Source organism: Elephantulus edwardii, unplaced genomic scaffold, assembly GCF_000299155.1.
Source record: "Elephantulus edwardii isolate Elephantulus edwardi_28Jun2011 unplaced genomic scaffold, EleEdw1.0 scaffold00078, whole genome shotgun sequence".
In the NCBI taxonomy this organism is placed as follows: Eukaryota; Metazoa; Chordata; class Mammalia; order Macroscelidea; family Macroscelididae; genus Elephantulus; species Elephantulus edwardii.
In genome coordinates, this window is record NW_006399828.1 from 13,476,885 (window position 1) to 13,497,104 (window position 20,220).

The 20,220-nt window shown below is 37.5% G+C and overlaps 1 protein-coding gene and 1 pseudogene across 1 annotated transcript in view; both read left to right on the forward strand.

Moving 5' to 3' along the window:
• The first annotated feature begins 7,427 nt into the window (after positions 1–7,427).
• The window catches only part of RGS13 (regulator of G-protein signaling 13), a 44,932-nt gene continuing 32,139 nt past the window's right edge, over positions 7,428–20,220 (forward strand). Inside the window, exons 1-2 of the mRNA XM_006889531.1 lie at positions 7,428–7,492; positions 14,077–14,138. Coding sequence (XP_006889593.1) covers positions 7,428–7,492; positions 14,077–14,138 — 127 coding nt within the window. The remainder of the gene's footprint in view (positions 7,493–14,076; positions 14,139–20,220) is intronic.
• Positions 18,203–20,220, forward strand: part of LOC102870810 — a 14,615-nt pseudogene continuing 12,597 nt past the window's right edge.

Consider the following 20,220-nt stretch of genomic DNA (forward strand, 5'->3'; position numbering starts at 1 on the left):
CAAATAAATCTACTACAATATAAATTGCTCCATATTTTCCCAAATTTTACTCTACTTGCCATGCCATAAAGTAAATACACTTTTAAAGGTTTAAAGGCAATGTGCTATATGTCAGTCTAGAGACTAAGGTGCAGCTGATCCAGTCCATGGGCTTCCCAATTACTTGCTATGCACCAGAGAGCTGGACAATAACATACAATGACAAGAATTGATGCCTTTGAGTTGCTGGAGAATAGTCTTGAACATGCCTTGGACCACCAAGAAAACAAAGAAGTCTGTCTTGGAAAGGGTGAAACCAAGTTTCCCCTTAGAGGCTAGGATTTTGAAGCTCCATCTCACATAATTTGGGCATGTGGCCAGGAGGGACCAATCCTTGGAGAAGGACATCTTGCTTGGAAAAGTGGAAGGAGACAGCATAGGAGAGGAAGATGAGATGGATTGATACAGTAACTAGGGCAATGGGGCCTTGTGTATCAAAGTCAGTGAGATTGGCTCAGGACAGGGCAGGTTTCAGAGCTGTTGTACATAGGGTTGGTATGAGTCACAGGCAACTCGACGGCACATAATAGCAACAACATATATGAAAAGAATGGGCAGTCCCCTCTTGTGCAATTAACTGCCTCTGAAAATCTGCTGAGGGGTCAGCTATGAGTCAGTTCTGACTCGATGGTACACAAGAACAAACATATATATGTAATTTACTGATTGTCTAGCAAGATATTGAAACTTTTAATGTGACATGGATTCGTTTGACAAAATTCTAAATTTTCAAACAACTTAGAGGAATATTTCACTTAAATTCTGAAGGAAACACGAATCTCTTTCTGACATAATACATATCAGGTCATCATTCACACCGAATTCATTTGAACCACTATAAATGTAATGTATCCTTTCAAATAATTTTCAAGGGGAAAACAATCAGAGGTAAACAATTACTCAAAGGACTAAATTTGCTTTAAATATCCTATGTTCTGATAAGGGAGGTCCAGTGATTTAGAGGGTAGGTTGTTTTATCCAACCCCAAAGATGCTTGATTTCAACCCAAGAGCTGCTCCACAGGAGAAGGGTGGGCAATCTCCTCCCATGTGATTTGAAGTTTCTGAAAACCCTCTGGTGTATCAGTGCAGAGTTGATTCCAACTCAACGGCAAGGCGTGAGTGATGTTTAGATGGTGTAGAAAGTGCACATTAATTTTACCAGAAGTATGATGGTGTTTCTATAGGCTGTTGAGTCAGACCAATTCATTACTGACCCTCCAGGGCAAAAGGCGGCTGTAAATCACAAGGAGGGAGCTTACTCATCTTTTTCCCTCAGAGCAACTGGTGGACTTGAACTTCTGCTTTTGGGTTAGCAACACCTTACCCACCAGGCCACCAGAGTTCCTTACCAGAAGAACAGAAGAATTAATATATAATGTTAAACTAAAATAAAGTAAAACATTTAAAAGAAAAAGTAACAGAAATAAACATAAATAAAAACTATAGAAATTTGTATAATATGAAACTAACCCAATTTTAGATGAGTTAGTAAATAAAAAACAAAACATAACAATCATCCAGCATTTATGAAGTGGAAAACTATTTCACTAAAACTTAAGGAAAGGTATTTGTAGAAATCCTTGTCAAATATGCATTCTGAAGGAGGCACAGTGTAACCTTTTTGTTTGTATTATTATTTTATTTTTAGGTCAATGGAATGTTTCAAAATATACTACCAATATAAGGAAAAAGTTAATGTTGTTGATTTGATGCTTGGTAAGTTTCTCCAGAATCTAAATTAGTTCTACATTATATTCTTTCATTGGCAACTCTCTTTTGCCAAAACAGAACTGTAGTTCTATAAAATACTTGTGGTCAGTTTGTCTTTTTACCAGTAATTGACCACTTAGGCTCTGATTTAAAAGAAATTATAATCTTTAATATTTATCTTGTATCTAACTACAAACAAGGACATGAGTTCATCCAAGTAAAAAATTGACAATTAAATTCTAACCCAGAAAAAAATTGGAAAATTTTGCTGGATTTGTACTTTTAGGACTCACAAAAATATTTCTTGAAAATGCTCAGTGGAAAATACAAAACAATTTCGTTCTGCTTTTCTGTATTTTGATATTATTAATATTCAGGGTCATTGTTGTTGTTCTTAAGTGCCATTAAGTCATCTCTAATTCATAGCAATCCTTTTGTACAATAGACAGAAACCCTGCACCATTCTCACGACATCTGCTGTGTTCCAGCCCATTGCTGCAGTCACTGTGTGAATCCATCTCTTTGGGGGTCTCCTAGCCTTCCTGATCCTCTGCTTTTCCAAGCATGAGGCTCCTCTTCAGTGACTGGACTCTCCAATTACATGCCCGATAATGAAGTGTCACCAGCTTTGCTTCTATCATGTGCTTACACTGAAGTTCTTTCAAAACACATTTGTTTTGGTTTTGGATTTGGTTAACAATAAATATTGTTGAATGCAAGATTGTAAATATTTCTTTTTAAGACCATTGCTTATTTTAGAAGCTTTTTATTCTCAGACTCTGAATTATGGAATTGTTTTTCTCCTATCATTTTATCAAATGAAATCTCAATAGCTGCTTTTCTTATTTTAGAGCTATGAGAATGTTAATATCTAGTCCTGTGACTCCTTTTTTGTCATCCAAAATTGTTTTGATTTTTTTCTTTAATATACTTGCTTATTCTCCTTTTATCCTTTCCTATTTAAATCTTATTACTCCTATACAATTACAATTATCCCTTATTTATTCTTATACCATGATTTCAATTTATGTCTTGGGAAAAAAGCAGCCAGAGGGCTCCTTAGAGGCAAGGATGGTAACACTTAGCCTCACACACTTTAGCTGTGTTGCTGGAAGAGGCCATTCTTTGGAAAGGGATAGCATACTTGAAAAGATGGGCGGTCAGTGAAAGAGAGGAAGACCGCACTAAGGTAGATTGACACTGTGACTGTAGCAATGGAATCACTGTATTTGAGATCATGAGGACGGCTCAGGATAGAACAGGATTCAGCACTGTAGTTCCTGGGGTCACTCTAAGTCACACTCAACTCGATGGTACCTAATAACAATGATTTTAGTGAGTATTTTGGTTGGAAGAGGCAATGAAGTCAGGTGGTCAATGAAACCCTTTCTTTCCCAGAAGTTGGGTTAAGATTTCATGAATTTGTCTCTTTGCTTCAATGTAGATGGGATTGCAAGGACATATTAAGTGTAATGATATTTTTAAAAAGTACTAGTACATAACAATACTAACTCAATAGTAACCGATAGAAAAAAGCACAGGCATATGGAGAGAGATTTGATTCCCAGATGGAAACAGATAGCAAGGTGCTAGGCATTGGCCAGTGCATTGGCTCAGAATTCCAGTTACTGGGACAGTGTCCAACAAGTCTCATCTCTTAAAAGACTGGAAAAATAAAGACTTTAATAAAACAAGACTCTTTGTGATCTATTTGTTTTGCACATGATATTATACTCAATTAGTATTCCATCATTTAATAAATCTTTAATCATTTACTAAATGTTTAACTTAGAACACTCAACAATGTCTAAACCTCTTCTAAATTATTATCAATTAACATTTGCACTTAATCCTTCAGGAGATTTATAGTGTGGTAGGTAAGTCAGGAACACAAATAACACTCTAGTTCTGTTTATTTCTGTTTCACTTCTTTTTCAGTGTCACTCAATTAGGCTAGACAAGCTCTCTCTGGACAAGTCATGGAGCTGAGAATGGAGCGATCACTGATCTAGACACAGTTTTTGCTAGAATTAGAAAAAGTTGGCCTTTGAATGATATAGATAAAGGCTCCCTGGGAACTCATTGTAAATTTGTTCATTTTTATGTGTCCTTGAACAGGACGTGGCTCACATCTGATCCTCCAGTGGGTTATAAAGAGGCTGTAAATCCCACCAGAGGATATTGTTTCTCTTTCTCTTACAGAGCAGCTTGTGCCTTTGCGTTGGCAGTGCAATTTCTTACAGAGTGTGAATATCAGCTCCCTCTTTCTCTCTGGACAGGGTGTATTGGTAGTTGGAACGACTTATAAAATCCCACCAAAGGGAAGTTTGGCTGGGCTAATTTCTTACTGGTTTTAGTGCTAAAGTATGGGTAGAGTTTCTCCGACCGAAAGCATCACTCCTGGCAGTCCCTCCCCAACAGTGTGATGGATATAGCCCATAGGTCTAAGTCCTTGCGGCAGACTGAGTTAGCTCTAAAATCAGCACTTCAACTACAAATATAATCTATAAGCAATAAAATTTAAAAACACAGGATCAACAAAAATAAATAGAAGAGGAAGGTGGTTTTCTGGAAACATCTGACATGTTGGAGAATGAGTAAGATTAATTGGGAAAATTTGTGAGGTCTGAGCTGCAATATAAAAGAGGAAGGAATTAAATCTATCAGATTGTGTTTCCTGTACAATCATAAGAGCTTGGGAAATAATTTCCTGTATGACAGAGACTGAAGGAAGAACAAATTAATCAGAAGAGAAAGTTTTTTAATGCATTTTTCTAAGTTTTAGAGTTTCATTTTAAAGAATAGACACTTGAGAATCTGAGAGCTCAATTAATATGCCCACAGCCATTCTATTCTGTAGCTTCACAATCCAGAACTGTTTTAATGCACTGTTTCCTCCCAGACCTTTGGGAATCCCCTAAACGCTAGTGCATCTAGACATTATTTCACCTTCCCTGTGTCTCTGACCTCTAACGAGACCATTCTGCTTTAGACAAATTATTCCACTAAAGCTACTGAAAATCATACCTATCAATAGACACACAGCTGAATAACAAACTTTACATGGGAAGTAGTGGGTTTGAAAATGCATACACACAGCTTCAGTAAACCAAGTGGGGAGAAAATCGGATATAAGAGCTCCTGGCAAAAGTAGAGGGTAGAGGTATAGTCAAGACCAGAGAGATGATAGGGAAGACTAGTCACACTGACAGAAAAGACACAGGGCCAAAGCAGATTCCTTAGCATTCTCCTACTTTGAAGATGGGAAGATTTCATGGCTTAGTGGGAAAGCCATGTGGTTTGAATCCACTATCTGCTGCACAGGAGAATAATGTGCCCTCTTCGGTGCAATTTATAGCCTCTGAAAACCTACTGGAAGGTCAGGTATGAGAGAATTTGAACTCAAATGAGTCGAGTACAATTTGAAGGCATTGATTACTAGCAACAGAATAGTACATACTAGTGCACATTTAAAGCCATTCAGAAGCAAATTCCATATATAGACATACCCTAAGAACAAAAATTCTCTTTTGCTTAAATAAGTTTGGTCCTATACTTACATTCACAAGGATCCCACATAGTGGATGACTAATTATTTTATATTTTATTTTTACTGCAGATGTGTTACCTTCTTTGATCTTGGTCTTGCTCACTTAGAGTCACACACACACACACACACACACACACACACACACACACACAAGTAAGTCCATCAGACCACAGCTCCAATAATTTTTTTATCACTAAATCTTCAATTGAACTTAAATACACACCTAAACCTTTCCTGTTAATCCAATACTTCCCGTAGACCTACTTCTCCAACGTTCTAGCCCTCAAATCCTGTATTCCTCTTCTTTGAAACATGCATCAAACTCAAACTCATTGACATTGAGTCAAAATCAACTAACTAACACTCCAGCAGGTTTTCAAAGGCTGTAAATTTCATAGGAGATTGCCTGTCTTCCTCTTGAGAAACAGATCATAAGTTTGAATCATGTGCCTCTGGGCTAGACACACAACTCCCTTTCTGTAAGCCACCCTTGGAATCTCCTGTTCAGCTCTTTCAATCGCCATATTCTGCTATAAACGTCTGTTATTTTTATCCATTTTCCTACTAGAGCCAATATGTATTGTTTCCACTTTTCTTATAACAATGTCTCAGTTAATATTTTTAACATGATTACTGACCCAGTCTTACAGCTATTCAGCCTCTTCTTTCAGCTTTCTCCATGTTGCTTTAGATTCATACAATAATGAAATGCTTTTTTATTTTCTCAACTAGGATATGACATACTGGATGACTTTTGCTCCTCTTCTTTTCACTCAGAACATTCCTGGACACCTCCTAGATTTGAGTTCAGATGTTTCTTTACTGAGATGCCTTCTTAACAGCCCCAAATCTGGTTAGATTTTCCCTTTTTGTCTTCATAAGTTCGTAACTTGATGCATTAACGTTTCTTCATGTGTTTTCTAATTTCTTGTTTGACTGCTGGTGAGAACCAGAGAGAAGAGAGAGGATCTGTGTAGATAAAAAAGCACCCAGCACAGAATTTGGTAAATAACACATGCTTAGAAGTTAATTTGAAGACTCAAAGACTGATAGAAAAAACTCACTGTTTATTCTTAAAAATGTGTTTTATATAAGTATGACGGCAACAATGGGCTCAAAAACCAACAACTATAATGATGATATGGAAAATCAGGAAGTGTTTGTTCACTTGTACATAGGGTCACCATGAGTTAGAACTGACTTTATGGGACCTAACGACAGTGTAAGTGTATGTAAGTTTAGTAAAGTATTATTTAACCATTATAAAGTATGTAATTAAACCGTCTTGATACTTATTATGTTATTTTCCTGAATTTAAAGTCCTTTATAACACATTGCTGCGTGAAGGTACACAGCTTGATTTTTAAGTTACATTTTTCTAATAGATTATAAAATAAAAATTTTATTAAACAAAAAATAACAGAAAACCCTGGTAGGAAACCCCTCCTGTGAAATTAACCCTTAATGAGGGTTACTTTTTTATTTGACAATTTGCATGATACTGAGCTCTGGTGGTTCAATGGTAAGAAGCTGTGCTGCTAACACAAAGGTATGCAGTTCGAATTCACCAGCCACTCCATTAGAGGAAGATAGGCAATCTCTTCCTGTGTGATTTACAGCTTCTAAAAATCCACTAGAGGGTCCACTGAGTAGGGCTGACTGTGAGGGAACATAACATTTGCAAGTTACAAAAATGGCAAGGAGAAAAACAGTATTTGATATACTATGTATTTTTTCTAAAAATAAGAACCATTCAAAAAATGCCTTTATCGGCAGCAAATTAACTTCATAGTGAACCTAAAATGGAAAAAACAAACAAACATGTTTTTCAGAGATCTGTATTATTTTAAACCACATGATTTAATAATTGATCCAGTTGAGTTCTAAAGTCTTTTTTATTCATTCTAAGTGCCTATATTTCAATAAAATATTTATGAAAGATGAATCATTGTATTCCCTTCTCTCCTCCTTACCCCCTCAGGGATTGTATTCCATTAACTTCAGAAACCTATCTTTATATGTTTTTAGGGTTTGTAATGTAATATGTTCTTTAAAAATGGGCTCTAACATGCAATTATTTTAAATTACTAAATTATACTAAGTCTGTGCTGTATTTCCTTAGAAAAATGAGCAGGTGGACTTGTTGGATTTGTAAGATGTGCAGAGATGAATCGAAGAGACCCCTTTCCAAGTAAGTAGCATTGACTTTCTATAAGTGTTAAAAGGAATATTTGTCATGTGATAACTATGTGTAACCATGTGTATTTTAATTCAACCACTCTCATGGTATTTTATTCAGAGAGACAATTTGCATCTACACATGAATAATTCCACCAATAGTGAAGTCATATATTACAGAGAAGACTACAAGAAGCCTTAAAAAATGAACTTTGTAAACAAACCAATACCAAATAAAATAAAGGTATTTTCGATGAATTAAAAAAAAATTTAGGCACTTGAACCTTACACTACAGGCATGGGTTTTCTTGATGCATTATCTCATAATTTTCTGTTATTCATGGCTCACACTGGAGAAATCAGCAAGTTAAATATTTTTAGATGGTTTACTATGAATAAAAATTATTGGATTTTAGGAAATTTTACATTGTTTATGTTAATAAGAGACTGTGCTTTAAAATATGCTCATAGTTTAAATCCAAAATGTATAACATGGTTTCATTTCTCAATGAAGAAAGTGATATTGAAGGGGTAACCACGTGCTTATCAAGCTATCAAATCTTTTCAATGGCCCCACACACCTAAAAATGTAGCCCCCTTTAGCCGCTCACCTTTTAGTAGCATCCATATGCTCAAGCACTGCCACCGGTGGTGTTCCTTTGGATAGAAACAATCTCAACTAAAATTCCTGGAAAAAGTAACAAACCATTCAATTGAATTTGTTCCTCTCAAATAATTCCCTAGAGCAAGAATCCCTGTAGCATGTAGCATTGCTGATCAAGACGCTGGTGGTTTAAACTCACCAGGTACTCTGTGGGAGAATGATGAGGCAATCTACTTGCATAAGTTACAGCCCTGAAAACTTTATAAGGTAATTCTAACCTGTTCTTGAGGGTATCTATCAACTTGAACCAACTCAACAATAGCAAAGAGGTAACTCAGTGTCTGGCCACATCTACTTGACACAAAAAACCTACTGGTGTGCACACTCAGATGTGTTATATAAAAATGCCTTAAGATGCTTATAAATTGCTGTGTAGGGAAGAAGAGGAGGTTGCAATGGAGGGGAGAGTGTAACACTCTAAATTCAGCATTGGGAATGACTCATGGAAAGTTAGTCAGCACAGTTATATCCAAGGAGTAAAGAATATCAGGATGATTTAGGAGTCTTTTTTTTTTTCTGATCACTTCCCACAGCATTTCACTTTTCAGTTAGCTGCCTCATACATCCTCCATCAAGAAAGTGAAAATTTGAACATATTCATGATACGCTATTAGCTAACTGTTATTGGACAGGTTCTTTTTATCACTACCTTGTAATTTACTCTGCAAATATTATCCTCATTTTATAGATAATAAAATCTGGGCATGAAGGTTAAAACTCACACCCAAAGTTAGTAAGTTTTATGATGTTAATTGAAAGTGCAGGTGTGTCAGATTGCAAATGATCTTCTTCACTCTTTCTCTGATGTCATAAAAACTCTGAATGCTTCTATATCTGGTTTGTATCTACCATTCATAGGCCAGAAGAAAGGAGGAAATACGAAAGTGGAAAATTCTTATCAGAAAGTTTAGGTGGATGAAGGTACAAATCAGTTGATAAATACAATGCCATTGAGCCTGTTTCAATACATATTGACCCACCTTTGAGTTTTCAAGGCTATAAACGGACATGAGAAGATTGCTTACCTTCCTCAAATGGAGTGAGTCACTCGTGTATTCACACTGCCAGAGATGTGAAGCCTTTTGGTTAACAGCTCAACATCCTACAGACTACAACCCCAGTGCTCCCTACAATTGTTATAAGAGCTTCGAGGTGACCATGAAACAGTGTGAACTAGAATATTCACAATATTATTATAAGCAAAACCAAAAGTAAATTGCCATTTACAGCTTTACTTCCATCCAAGAAAACTCGAGTCATGATCTATCTCCATAAATCTCCTAACTCTTAGGAGTAAGGGAATTCTCTAGCCAATAAGTACTAAGACCTAGTTTTAATTTGAAGATAGAGTCTCTGGGTGGGAAACATAGCTGCTATCTGAAAGATTAGAGGTAAAATCTCCTCACAAATCCCTGGGAAAAGACACAGCCATTGACAACATTATGCAGGATAGTTCTACCCTGAGACATATGGGATGGCTTTGCATCTGAAGCAAGGAAGCAGCAACTAATTGCCTTTTAATTTCATAAAAGTTAAATCAGGAAAGTTAAGATAATCCTATGTATTGAGGACTAGTAGGATGGATAGGCAGGCAACACACCTCGCCTAGCACTTTCTGTTCTGCTGTATTGAAAAGGTTATTTTGGGTACAGTTTTTCAAGTTCTAATAAGAGAACTGTGAGTCAGATACCATTTCATGGAAATGTTTTTGGAAAGCAATCTAAACCACAGCACACTGCTAAGCCTCTGGACTGATGCAAATAATCCATTTGAAATTGTCAGGATCCAACTGAATTTTCTGAATACAAAGGACAGTTGATCTTTTCAAGGCTCCCAATATTTTTCCATGTTCTTAGTTCTAAGTTGCCCATGTTCCTAGATTAGTTTTTTTTTAACTTCATTAACTAACTTATCATTGTGTTAAGTACCTGCTAATGCCCGTGGCTGTTCCATACACTTTAATTATTGGGTTAACTAAGAAACAAGGCTTATCTGAATCTATAGTTGTGTTTGATTATATTTAATTTTTCAACACGGAACATTAAGAATGCATCACAAATCCAACAGAAATATATTAATTACTTTGTTTTAAAAGAGGGCATAATCCCGAGTTATTTGGGACTATATTTAATCTGTGTGCTGAGCAAGTTATTTTAAAGGCTGGACCCTATGAAGAAGAATGTGACATCAAGTGTGGAAGAAAACTCATCAATAACCTTCATTATGCAGATGACACAGCCTTGCTTGCTGAAAGGGAAGGAGCCTTGAAGCCATTGCTGCAGAAGATCAAACAAAGCAGACTTCATTATGGATTGCATCTCAACATAAAAAATTCTCCCCACGAACTGATAGGCAATATCATGATTAATGGAGAAAATGCTGAAACTGTCAACAACTTCATCTTACTTGGAACCACAATCAATACACTTGGTACCAGCAGTCAAGAAGCCAAGAAACATATTGCACTGGGAAAATATACCATCTGGGACCTTTCCAAATTTTTGAGGAGCAATGATGTTAATATGAGGACTGAAGCATATTTGATTCAGGCCACAGTGTTTTCAGTCACTTGCTATGGTGCTGAGAGCGGAACAATGAATAAGGATGACAGAAGAAGAATTGATGTCTTTGAACTATAATGCTGGAGAAGAGCACTGAATATCCCACAAACTTCCAAAAGAACAGATATGTCTTGAAAGTTGCAGCTGAGTCCCTCTTGGAGGCAGAGATGATGAAGTCTCATCTCACATACTATGGACATGTTGCTAGAACAGGCTATTCCTTGGAAAAAGGGACATCTTACTTGGAAAGGTAGAGGGTCAACAAAATAGAAGAAGTCCCTCAACCAGGTGTATTGACACAGTGACTACAGCAATGAGCTTGACTATGATGACTGTTGTATGATCATGGCACAGGATAGGTCAGGGTTCAGATCAGTTGTTCATAGGGTCACTACATGTCACACTCAACTTGACAATACCTAACAATAATAGCATATATTAATATAGTCACTTGATAATTCCCCTAATGGAGCCCACCAAAATCAACAGAAAAGAAACTTTAAGATAATGTCTTTAACAGGTATTTTGCACATGGTAGTTTGGTTCTATGCAAAGGCGTTTGACTATGTGGATCATAACAAACTGTGGCTGACTCTGAGAAGAATGGGAATCCCAAAACACTTGATCATGCTAATGAGAAACCTATCCTTGGACCAAGAGGCAGTCATCAGAACAGAGCAAGGAAACACTGCATGGTCCAAAATTGGAAAGGGCATACGCCAGGGATGTGTCCTGTCTCCATTCATTTTCAACCTGTATGCAGAACAGATTATCCGGGAGGCTGGGCTCTATGAGGAGAAATGTGGGGTCAAGATTGGTGGACGATCTATCAACAATCTGCGATATGCAGATGACACAACCCTGCTTGCTGAAACTGAGGAGGACCTGAAGCACCTGCTGCAGAGGGTCAAGGACTGCAGCCTCCAATATGGATTGAGGCTCAATGTCAAGAAGACAAAGATTCTCATCACTGGACCAGTTGGCAGCATCAGGATGGATGGTGAAGAGATTGAGATTATTCACAGCTTTAGTTTGCTTGGCTCCACAGTCAACACTCTTGGCACCAGCAGTCAGGAAATTAGAACATGTATTGCAATGGGAAAGTCTGCTGTTAGAGACCCCTCCAAAGTACTGAAGAGCAATGGTGTCTCTTTGGAGACTAAGTTGCATCTGATACAGGCAATGGTCTTTGCTATCACTTGTTATGCATCAGAGAGTTGGACAATGACTAGGGAGGATAGAAGGAAAATTGATGCCTTTGAGCTGTGGTGCTGGAGAAGAGTATTGAGGGTACCATGGACTGCTAGGAAAACAAACAGATTCATCCCAGAAAGGGTCAAACCGGCCTGCTCCTCCGAGGCAAGGATTCTAAGGCTCCATCTGACATACTTTGGACATGTTGCAAGGAGGGACAGGTCCTTGGATACGGACATCATGGTTGGTAGGGTGGAGGGACAGCACAGAAGGGGAAGGCCCCCTATGAGGTGGACTGATTCAGTGACTGGGGTAATCTGGATGGGGGTGTCGGACACGGTGCGAATGGTACAGGACAGAGCAGAGTTTTGGGATGTTGTACATAGGGTCACTATGAGTCACAAGCAACTCAATGGCACATAACAACAATGGTTTGGTTATATTGTTTAGGTCAAATATATTTATTCACATAAGTAAAAATTAAAATTCTTGCTATGTAAAAAATAACAGAGTAAGTAAAAGACTGAGAAAACATTTATATATAATAGCTACAAGGTATCTAATAATAGATGCACTTTACCAAATGAGTTCCTGGAAGTAGATTTTGTGGATAAACTCTAAGGTTCCAAATGAAAAATCGGCAAACACCTTACTGCAGCACACAATAATGACTTTAAAACAATTTTGTAATTTTTATTAGCAATCTTAAAAACGTCTGTTTTGAGAGGACTCACTGTGATTTCACTTCTGCAAATCTCCTAAAAGGGAGTTCTAGTCGGTGAGTCTAGGGAGCTCCAGTAGCCTAATGGCAAGAAAATCTACTGCAATCCCAAAAACATATGGTTCAAATCCACCAGCTGCTCCCACTGGAAAAGGAAAGTCAATAAGCTTCTGTGCTATTAGCTGTCGCTGAAGACCTGCTGGAGGGCCAGCTATGGATTGGTGCTGACTCAATGGTGCACAAAACAAGTGGCTATTTCATATGGTCATTTATATACATTATGCTTTAATAAATTAATCACCATTGATCTATGCCTACCATTACCCCATCTTCTCAGGTACCCATTGGATCTTTCTAATTCCTTCACCTCCCTCTGCCCACCAAACTCTGTCATTGTAGTGATTTTACCCCTCCCCACACTTTGCCCTTCTGTTCTCTTTCCCTTTTACTATTGGACTTTTATACACATCTTACTGCTATCCTTCTAGTTTTTCATTGATGGTCTTGAGCAGTAATTATCCTTAAGAGACTGAATTAATTCAGTCAGCATAATGCTGTCTAGATTCTCCCATGTTGTATATTATTTTACAGTTATTGCTCCTTAGTGCTGCCTAGTATTCCATTGTGTGAATGTATCCTAGTTTCTACGTTGGTAGAAAAAAATTTTTGGTAGAAAAAAATGAGAAGTGACCAAAATACTCATTCAGAATAATTATGTCAAAAGGGTATATCCCCTTTAAGAATACTGCATAGTTGCCTCAGGATTATATTATGCCACCATCAAGTTATAGGTGACTCATAGCAACCCTATGAACAAAAGAACTGAACACTTGTATAACATTCATCGTTTCTCCACATTCATAGGGTTTCCAGAGGCAAGCTATCTCAGAAGTGGATGCCACTCCTGCTTCCAAGCTTGTTTTAATTGGGGGGCTCCACCAAACACTGTCCCCCATGGGTAACCATTATCACATTTGACACATCATTGTCAGAGTGTATAGTATCACAGAAACCACAAATTATAGTGACTAAAAAGAATTGTAATGCACAATTACTAATTATAACACTATAAATTATTATGATCACTGCATCAACATAAAATGCTTAGAGAGAGAATAATGTGTGTATTTGTATCTAATAACACACAATATTATTATTCCATACTTAAAAATACATCAAAATAGTAATAGCAATGATATGGGAACAAGGAGAACAGGATTATAGTTATTTGTACTATTTTTATCATATTTTCTGTACTTCATTTGATAAGCAGATAATTATTTAATAATTTCAAAAATGTAAAAAGTAAAAATAAAATGCAGAACAAAACCAAACACACAAATGGAATGAGTGTAACTCAATTTGGGCATTTTTCAGTACAGTGTGTTTCTATTTAGTTCAGCAAAATGCTGGGAATATTTTCAGTGCAATCAAACACCATTTGTTTCTTTTCAAAGCCTTACTTTGGAGGAAGCGTTACTGTGGGCCCAATCTTTTGAAAAGCTGATGGCTACAAAATGTGAGTATTGTGTGCATATTACCTTTAAATGAGTAGCAGTTTCATTCTTAGCAATAAGAGGGACAGACTAGTTGATGCGTGTAAGCTGCCTCTAACAGCTTTCCAGAAGACAACTGCCACGGTTAAAAAAAGGAAACCTGAAAATAGTTTGTCATGTCAGCTATTATTATTTTCTTTGGTGATAATTAAAACAAGATTAGTCACTGTGAATATTTATCCTTTGCGAGTATATGTGTAAAATCCCTTGGGAGAAATGCTGAAATAGTAACACATACTGAAATAGACTATCTCACCATACCCTTCTAAAGTGAAGAAAGAAAAATTTCACCATTCTTAATGTCTTTAAAAAGAAGAGTAAATTTGTAATGTGATATTCTAAAACTCCTCTTCAAAGATTGTTTCCAGCTTTACCAGTCTCTTTTGCAATTAACTGCTTCTGAAAATCCACCAGAGTGTCAGCTATGGGTCAATTTCTACTGCATGGTACACAATTACAGCAACAATTTAAGTGAGGCTATTCATCTGGGAGCTTTGGTGGCCTACTGGCAAGAAGCTGTGCTGCAATCCAGAAGGCGTGCAGTTCGAGGTTGCCGGCTACTGTGTGGAAGAGGATGGGTTATCTCCTGTGCAATTAACTGCCTCAGAAAACTGGCTGGAGGGTTAGCTAGGAGTTGGTTCCGATCCTATTGTACAGAACAAAGATATTTAAGGCGCTCTGGTATCATAGCATGTTAGATGTTGAAATGCTGACTAAAGAGTTGGTGGATCAAATCCTCTGTGGGAGAAAAATGAGGCAGAATCTTCCTCTAAAGAGTACAGCCTCAGAAACCTGATAGAGGGTTATCCTAACTCAGAGCTCCTGGAAAGCAGTGGGCTTAATTTTTTTTCTGTCCTCATTTACACAATCTGCATGTACTTACATGCAATTATACATTAACTTGTATGTAAATAAGTCATTGCCAATGAGTCAATTTGTACTCAATTTTGAAATAAATTCTGACTCTCAGTCACTCTCCAATTGGTTTTTGAAACTGTAAATCTTTACAGGAGTAGACTGCCTATCTTTTTCCTACAGTGCACTTGGTGGGTTCAAATGGCCAGCTTTTCACTTAGTCGCTCAGCACACAATACACACACCACCCAAGCTCTCTTGTAACGGATAAGGCACTTAAACCATAGACTAAACACTGGAAATATGAAGAAGGTTGTACATTTATGAATAGTCAACTGAATCCGGGTTAGGGAATTGAGATCCTGTGCCTGCAACACAACCGCCTCTCATAAAATAGTAGTTATTCCTTTTACACCTCTTAGAATTTACAATTTTCCTTGCCTACGTATAAAGGCAAGGCACAAAGTAGAAAAATAAAAAACACTAGAAGAAAAACACATACAAATATCTGGTAGATACTCAAAGTTTCTGTTGCATTTGGCAATTTATTTGGATACAGTTTCCTTCCTTCAAGGTGTTTGGTAGTTTTGGGTAAGACACTCATCTTTTGTTGAAGGAAACAAGGACTTTCCTCTCCAATTAACTGAGAGAGAAAAACAACTTCCCCTAAAACTGGCGTCCTGAATTTGGATTTCTAGCCTCCCTAAGTATAAATTAACAGAGGTCTGGTAGCTTAGTGGTAAGGAGTTGCACTGAGAACTCAAAGGCACATGGTTCAAATCTACCAGCTATTCCATGGAAGAAAGATGGGCACTTTCTTTCTGTGTGATTTACTGCCTCTGAAAACTCTAGAGGGTCAGCTACATGTCAATTCCAACTCAATGGTACACAACAACAGCAACAATAGCAACCTATAAAGTTCAAGAGAAAGCGCTCTAGTGGCCTAGTCCATAGGAAGTTGTACGGATAACATAAAGGCCACATCTCTCTGTTGGTTTGAATCTATGAATAAATACTCAGAGACATGAGTCAGCTATGAGTCAATTCATACTGAATGCAAAAAGTATTAATAAATTATAAGAGAATGTAATTCTGCTTGTTAAAACCATGCACTTGTGTTGCCTCTGTCATAGTGCATCAGGTAACCTAAGGTCCAAACTTTTGTATCTGGCTGCAGTTCTTTTCTTCCATAAAATCAATACTGCCTTTTACTTTTCAGGAATTACTCATAGTGTGTGATCCAATTTACTAGCATAATTGAATTTTTCAAAAATATATCCTTTCTGCCAAATGTCAGTATGTTGGAATGGGAAGAAGAGAAAAAAGCATATGTATAGTTGTTTGGAGTTAATCTCTGTCTCATAATTCTATACCCATATTTTGCAATATTGCCAAATCTCCTTCTGAGAGTTTCATATTCTTCAGCTATAAAATGGAGGTAAAATTACCTACCTTTTAAGTATTGTTGGGTTGTTTATGGCTCTAGATTACCATAGAGTAGGAACCAACTCATAGCTGTCATTCCAGCAAGTTTTCAGAGGCAGTAATTACACTTGAAGCAACTGCTCAACCTTCCCCCATAGAGTGACTGGTAGTTTTGAACTCCATGCCTTTGGAATTGCAGCCCAGCTTCTTAACACTAGGACACAAGAGCTCCTATTAAATGGTAGGCTATATACAAAAAAACATGGTTCAGTGACTAATGCAGGGCCACTCACTCATTCATTTTCTTGAAGTCAGAACCAACTCATAGCTGATCCTCCAGCAGGTTTCTCAGGCTATAAATTGCACAGAAGGAGACTGCCCATCTTTCCCCCACAGAGTGGATCACAAACAAAAAAGAAGTATGACCTTTCCCTTAGCAGCAAAGTCTTTATGGACGAGGCCAGTAAAGTTCCCTGACAAACGGTAGGCACAAAATAATTGATAAACATTTTATTAGTGGTAAAATATAGTTCTGACTATTATTATCTTATCTCTATTGCCTACTACAGAAGTCTCAAATTTCCAGTTTGATGTTTAGAGCTTTGTATCCTGTAATTCCAAATTGTATGTCCAGCTGTGATTCTTCCCAATCTGCTTTTCTGCTACCATGGTCATTGTTCTACTTTTTTACATGCAACCCTTGTAAACGTTTTAACTCCTTCTTCTATTTTGTTAGTATCATTCCTTGCCGGAGGAGATATTGAACATATCACAGACTGCTAAGAAAATTAATAGGTTTGTCATGGAGAAGGTGAAACCAAACTGCTCCTTGGAGGCAAGGATTTTTAGACTCTGTCTCGCATACTTTGGGCATGTACCCAGGAGGGATGCAGTCCTTGGAGAAGGAAATCATGCTTAAAAGGGTCAAGGGCCAGCACAGGAGACGAAGACCTCAGATGAGATGGATTGTCACGATAACTGGGGTAATAAGGGTAGGACTGTCAGAGACAGTGAGGTTGGCACAGGATAGAGCAGGGTTCAGAGCTATTGTGCATACGGTCCCTATGAGTTTTGGTCAACTTGATGGCACATAGCAACAGCTGTGTACATTGGGATTTTTTCAATTATTCTTTCACTAGATTATAAATTCCTTAAGAACACAGACCAACTCCTATTAATTTTCTGCTTCTTGAGAGACTGAAAATGTGTTGTGTACCTACTGGGCATATAATAAATATTTAATAAGCTAAGTCAAATATTGATTAAAAAGTCAAAACCTCAGTCCATATTATCTTAGAGTTTCTATACCAGTCCTGGAAGTCTTATAAATAAAATAAATCATTACTTGGAAATTATGCTAAATAAGTCTACCTAGAATTAGCATTTTAGAGCTCTAGTGTTATGTGGATAAGCAAAATCTATGGAAAATTTAGCAACAGGAAGATCACACACAGCTCTTTATGAAACCAATAAAAACAGAACAAAACTCCTGTAAAATCTATATAAAAATCCAATTATCACATAATAAAAAGGTGATAAAACAAGTAATGCTATGCATTAGTTAATCAAAATGATAAAAGTAAGAATGCAAACTTTAAACACACGAAGAATAAAAGGTGCCTTTGTATTGTTAACTTGCTATACGACATTAATATTCAAATTCAGGACACTGCTGAAGTGTTTCTGAGAGCTGAGACATGGAAATGCCTTTTTAACATATAGACTAAGAGACTGTTTCTAAGAACACATGGTTCAGAAACTGGAACGTAACGGAAATGGTCTCAATACATTAACAGGACTTGGCTTGGGAGACATTTTCTGGAGAACCATTAAGTAATAGTCATCACAGTGCAATTAAATTCAACTTCCTTCTCAGAAAAGGGGTTCCAAGAAAACTATTCATTATAGAATAGAACTATGGCAAAATTTAGATGATAGCTAGAAACTAAGAATGTTAATAACTTAGATGCTGTCTGTTGTTGTTGTTATGTGCCATCGAGTCACCTGCAACTCATAGCAACCTTATGTACAACAGCCGTAGACCCGGCTCTATCCTGTGCCAATCTCACTGTCTCTAACACATCTACTCCCATTACCCCAGTCATTGAATCAAGCCATCTCATAGAGGGTCCTCCCCTCCTGCACTGTCCCTCCACCCTCCCAAGCATGACTTCCCTTTGCAAGGACTGGTCCCTCTTTGCAACATGTTCAAAGTATGTCAGATGAAGCTTCATAATCCTTGCCTCCAAGGAACAGGGTCATTTAACCCTCTCTAGGACAAACCTGCCTTTGCAATGACCATTTTCAGTCTTCCTGGATGATACCCTTAATACCCTCCCACAACTCATCTGGTCTTCCCTCATTAGTGTTCAAGGCCTCAAACCTGTTCCTGAGATGGTTCTAAAATTCAGGTGGGATAGACTCAAAGTCATATTTTGGTTCTCATGGATTTGGTTTAAATTTCCTCAGCTTCAGCTTGAACTTGCATATAAGTAGTTGGTGGTCTGTTCCACAATCAGCTCCTGGCCTAGTTTTCACAGCTGATATCGAGCTTCTCCAGTGGTTCTTCCACAGATGTAATCAATCTGATTCCTATGCATACCATCAGGTGAAATCCATGTGTATAACCTGTGTTTATGTCTCTTAAAAAACATATTTGCCATGAATAAGCCACTGATTGTGCAAAATTCAATCATTCTCTCTCCAGCTCCATTTCTGTCCCCGAGTCCATGTTTTCCAATGACTGAATCTTCTTCTCTGTTCCCAACTTTTGCATTCCAGTCACCCATTATTCTCAATGCATCTTGATTGCATGTTCGATTGACCTCTGACTGTAAAAGTTGGTAAAAATCTTCTATTTCCTTTTTCTTGGCTCTGGTTGTTGGTGCATATATCTGAATGATAGCGGTATTCACTGGACTTCCTTGTATGCGTATGGATATTATCTTGTCACTCACAATATTCCATTTCAAGATGTATCTAGAAATGACTTTCTTAACTATGAAAGCAACTCCATTTTTCCTCACCTTTTTATCTCCAGAGTAATATATCATATGATCATCCGACTCAAAATGCTCCATGCCAGTCCATCTCATCTAACCAAGGAAGAGTGCAAATGGTCATTGCAAAGACAGAAGAGGAAGAGAAGACCAAAATGAATGTCAGAAGAGACTCTGAAAATTGCGCTGGAGTGCAGAGAAGCCAAAGCAGAAGGAAGAACTCAAGATACTAAAGAGTTGAATAGAATATTTCAAAAGGCAGCAGGGGATTACAAAGTAAAACATTACAATGAAATGTGCAAGGAGTTGCAGTCAGAAAATCAAACGGGCCAAACTCGCTTAGCATTTCTTAAGCTCAAGGAACTGAAGAACAAATTCAAACCTCGAGTTGTTATAATCAAGGATGCTTTAGACAGAATATTAAATTATCCACAAATTATTAAAAGAAGAGAGAAAGACTATACTGAGTCACTGTATCGAAAGGAATTGGCAGACACAGAAGAATTCCATGAAACAACATATGAGCAAGAGCCTAAGGTGATGAAGGAAGAATTTCAGGCTGCTTTGAAGGAAATGTCAAAAAATAAGGCCCCAGAAATAGATGGGATACCAGTTGACATATTTCAGCTAACAGATGTTGCCCTGGAAATGCTCACCATGCTGTGCCAAGAAATCTAGAGGACAACCACTTGTCCAACTGACTAGAAGAGATATATATTTGTTCCCATCCCAAAGAAGGGTGACCCAACAGAGTGTGGAAACTATA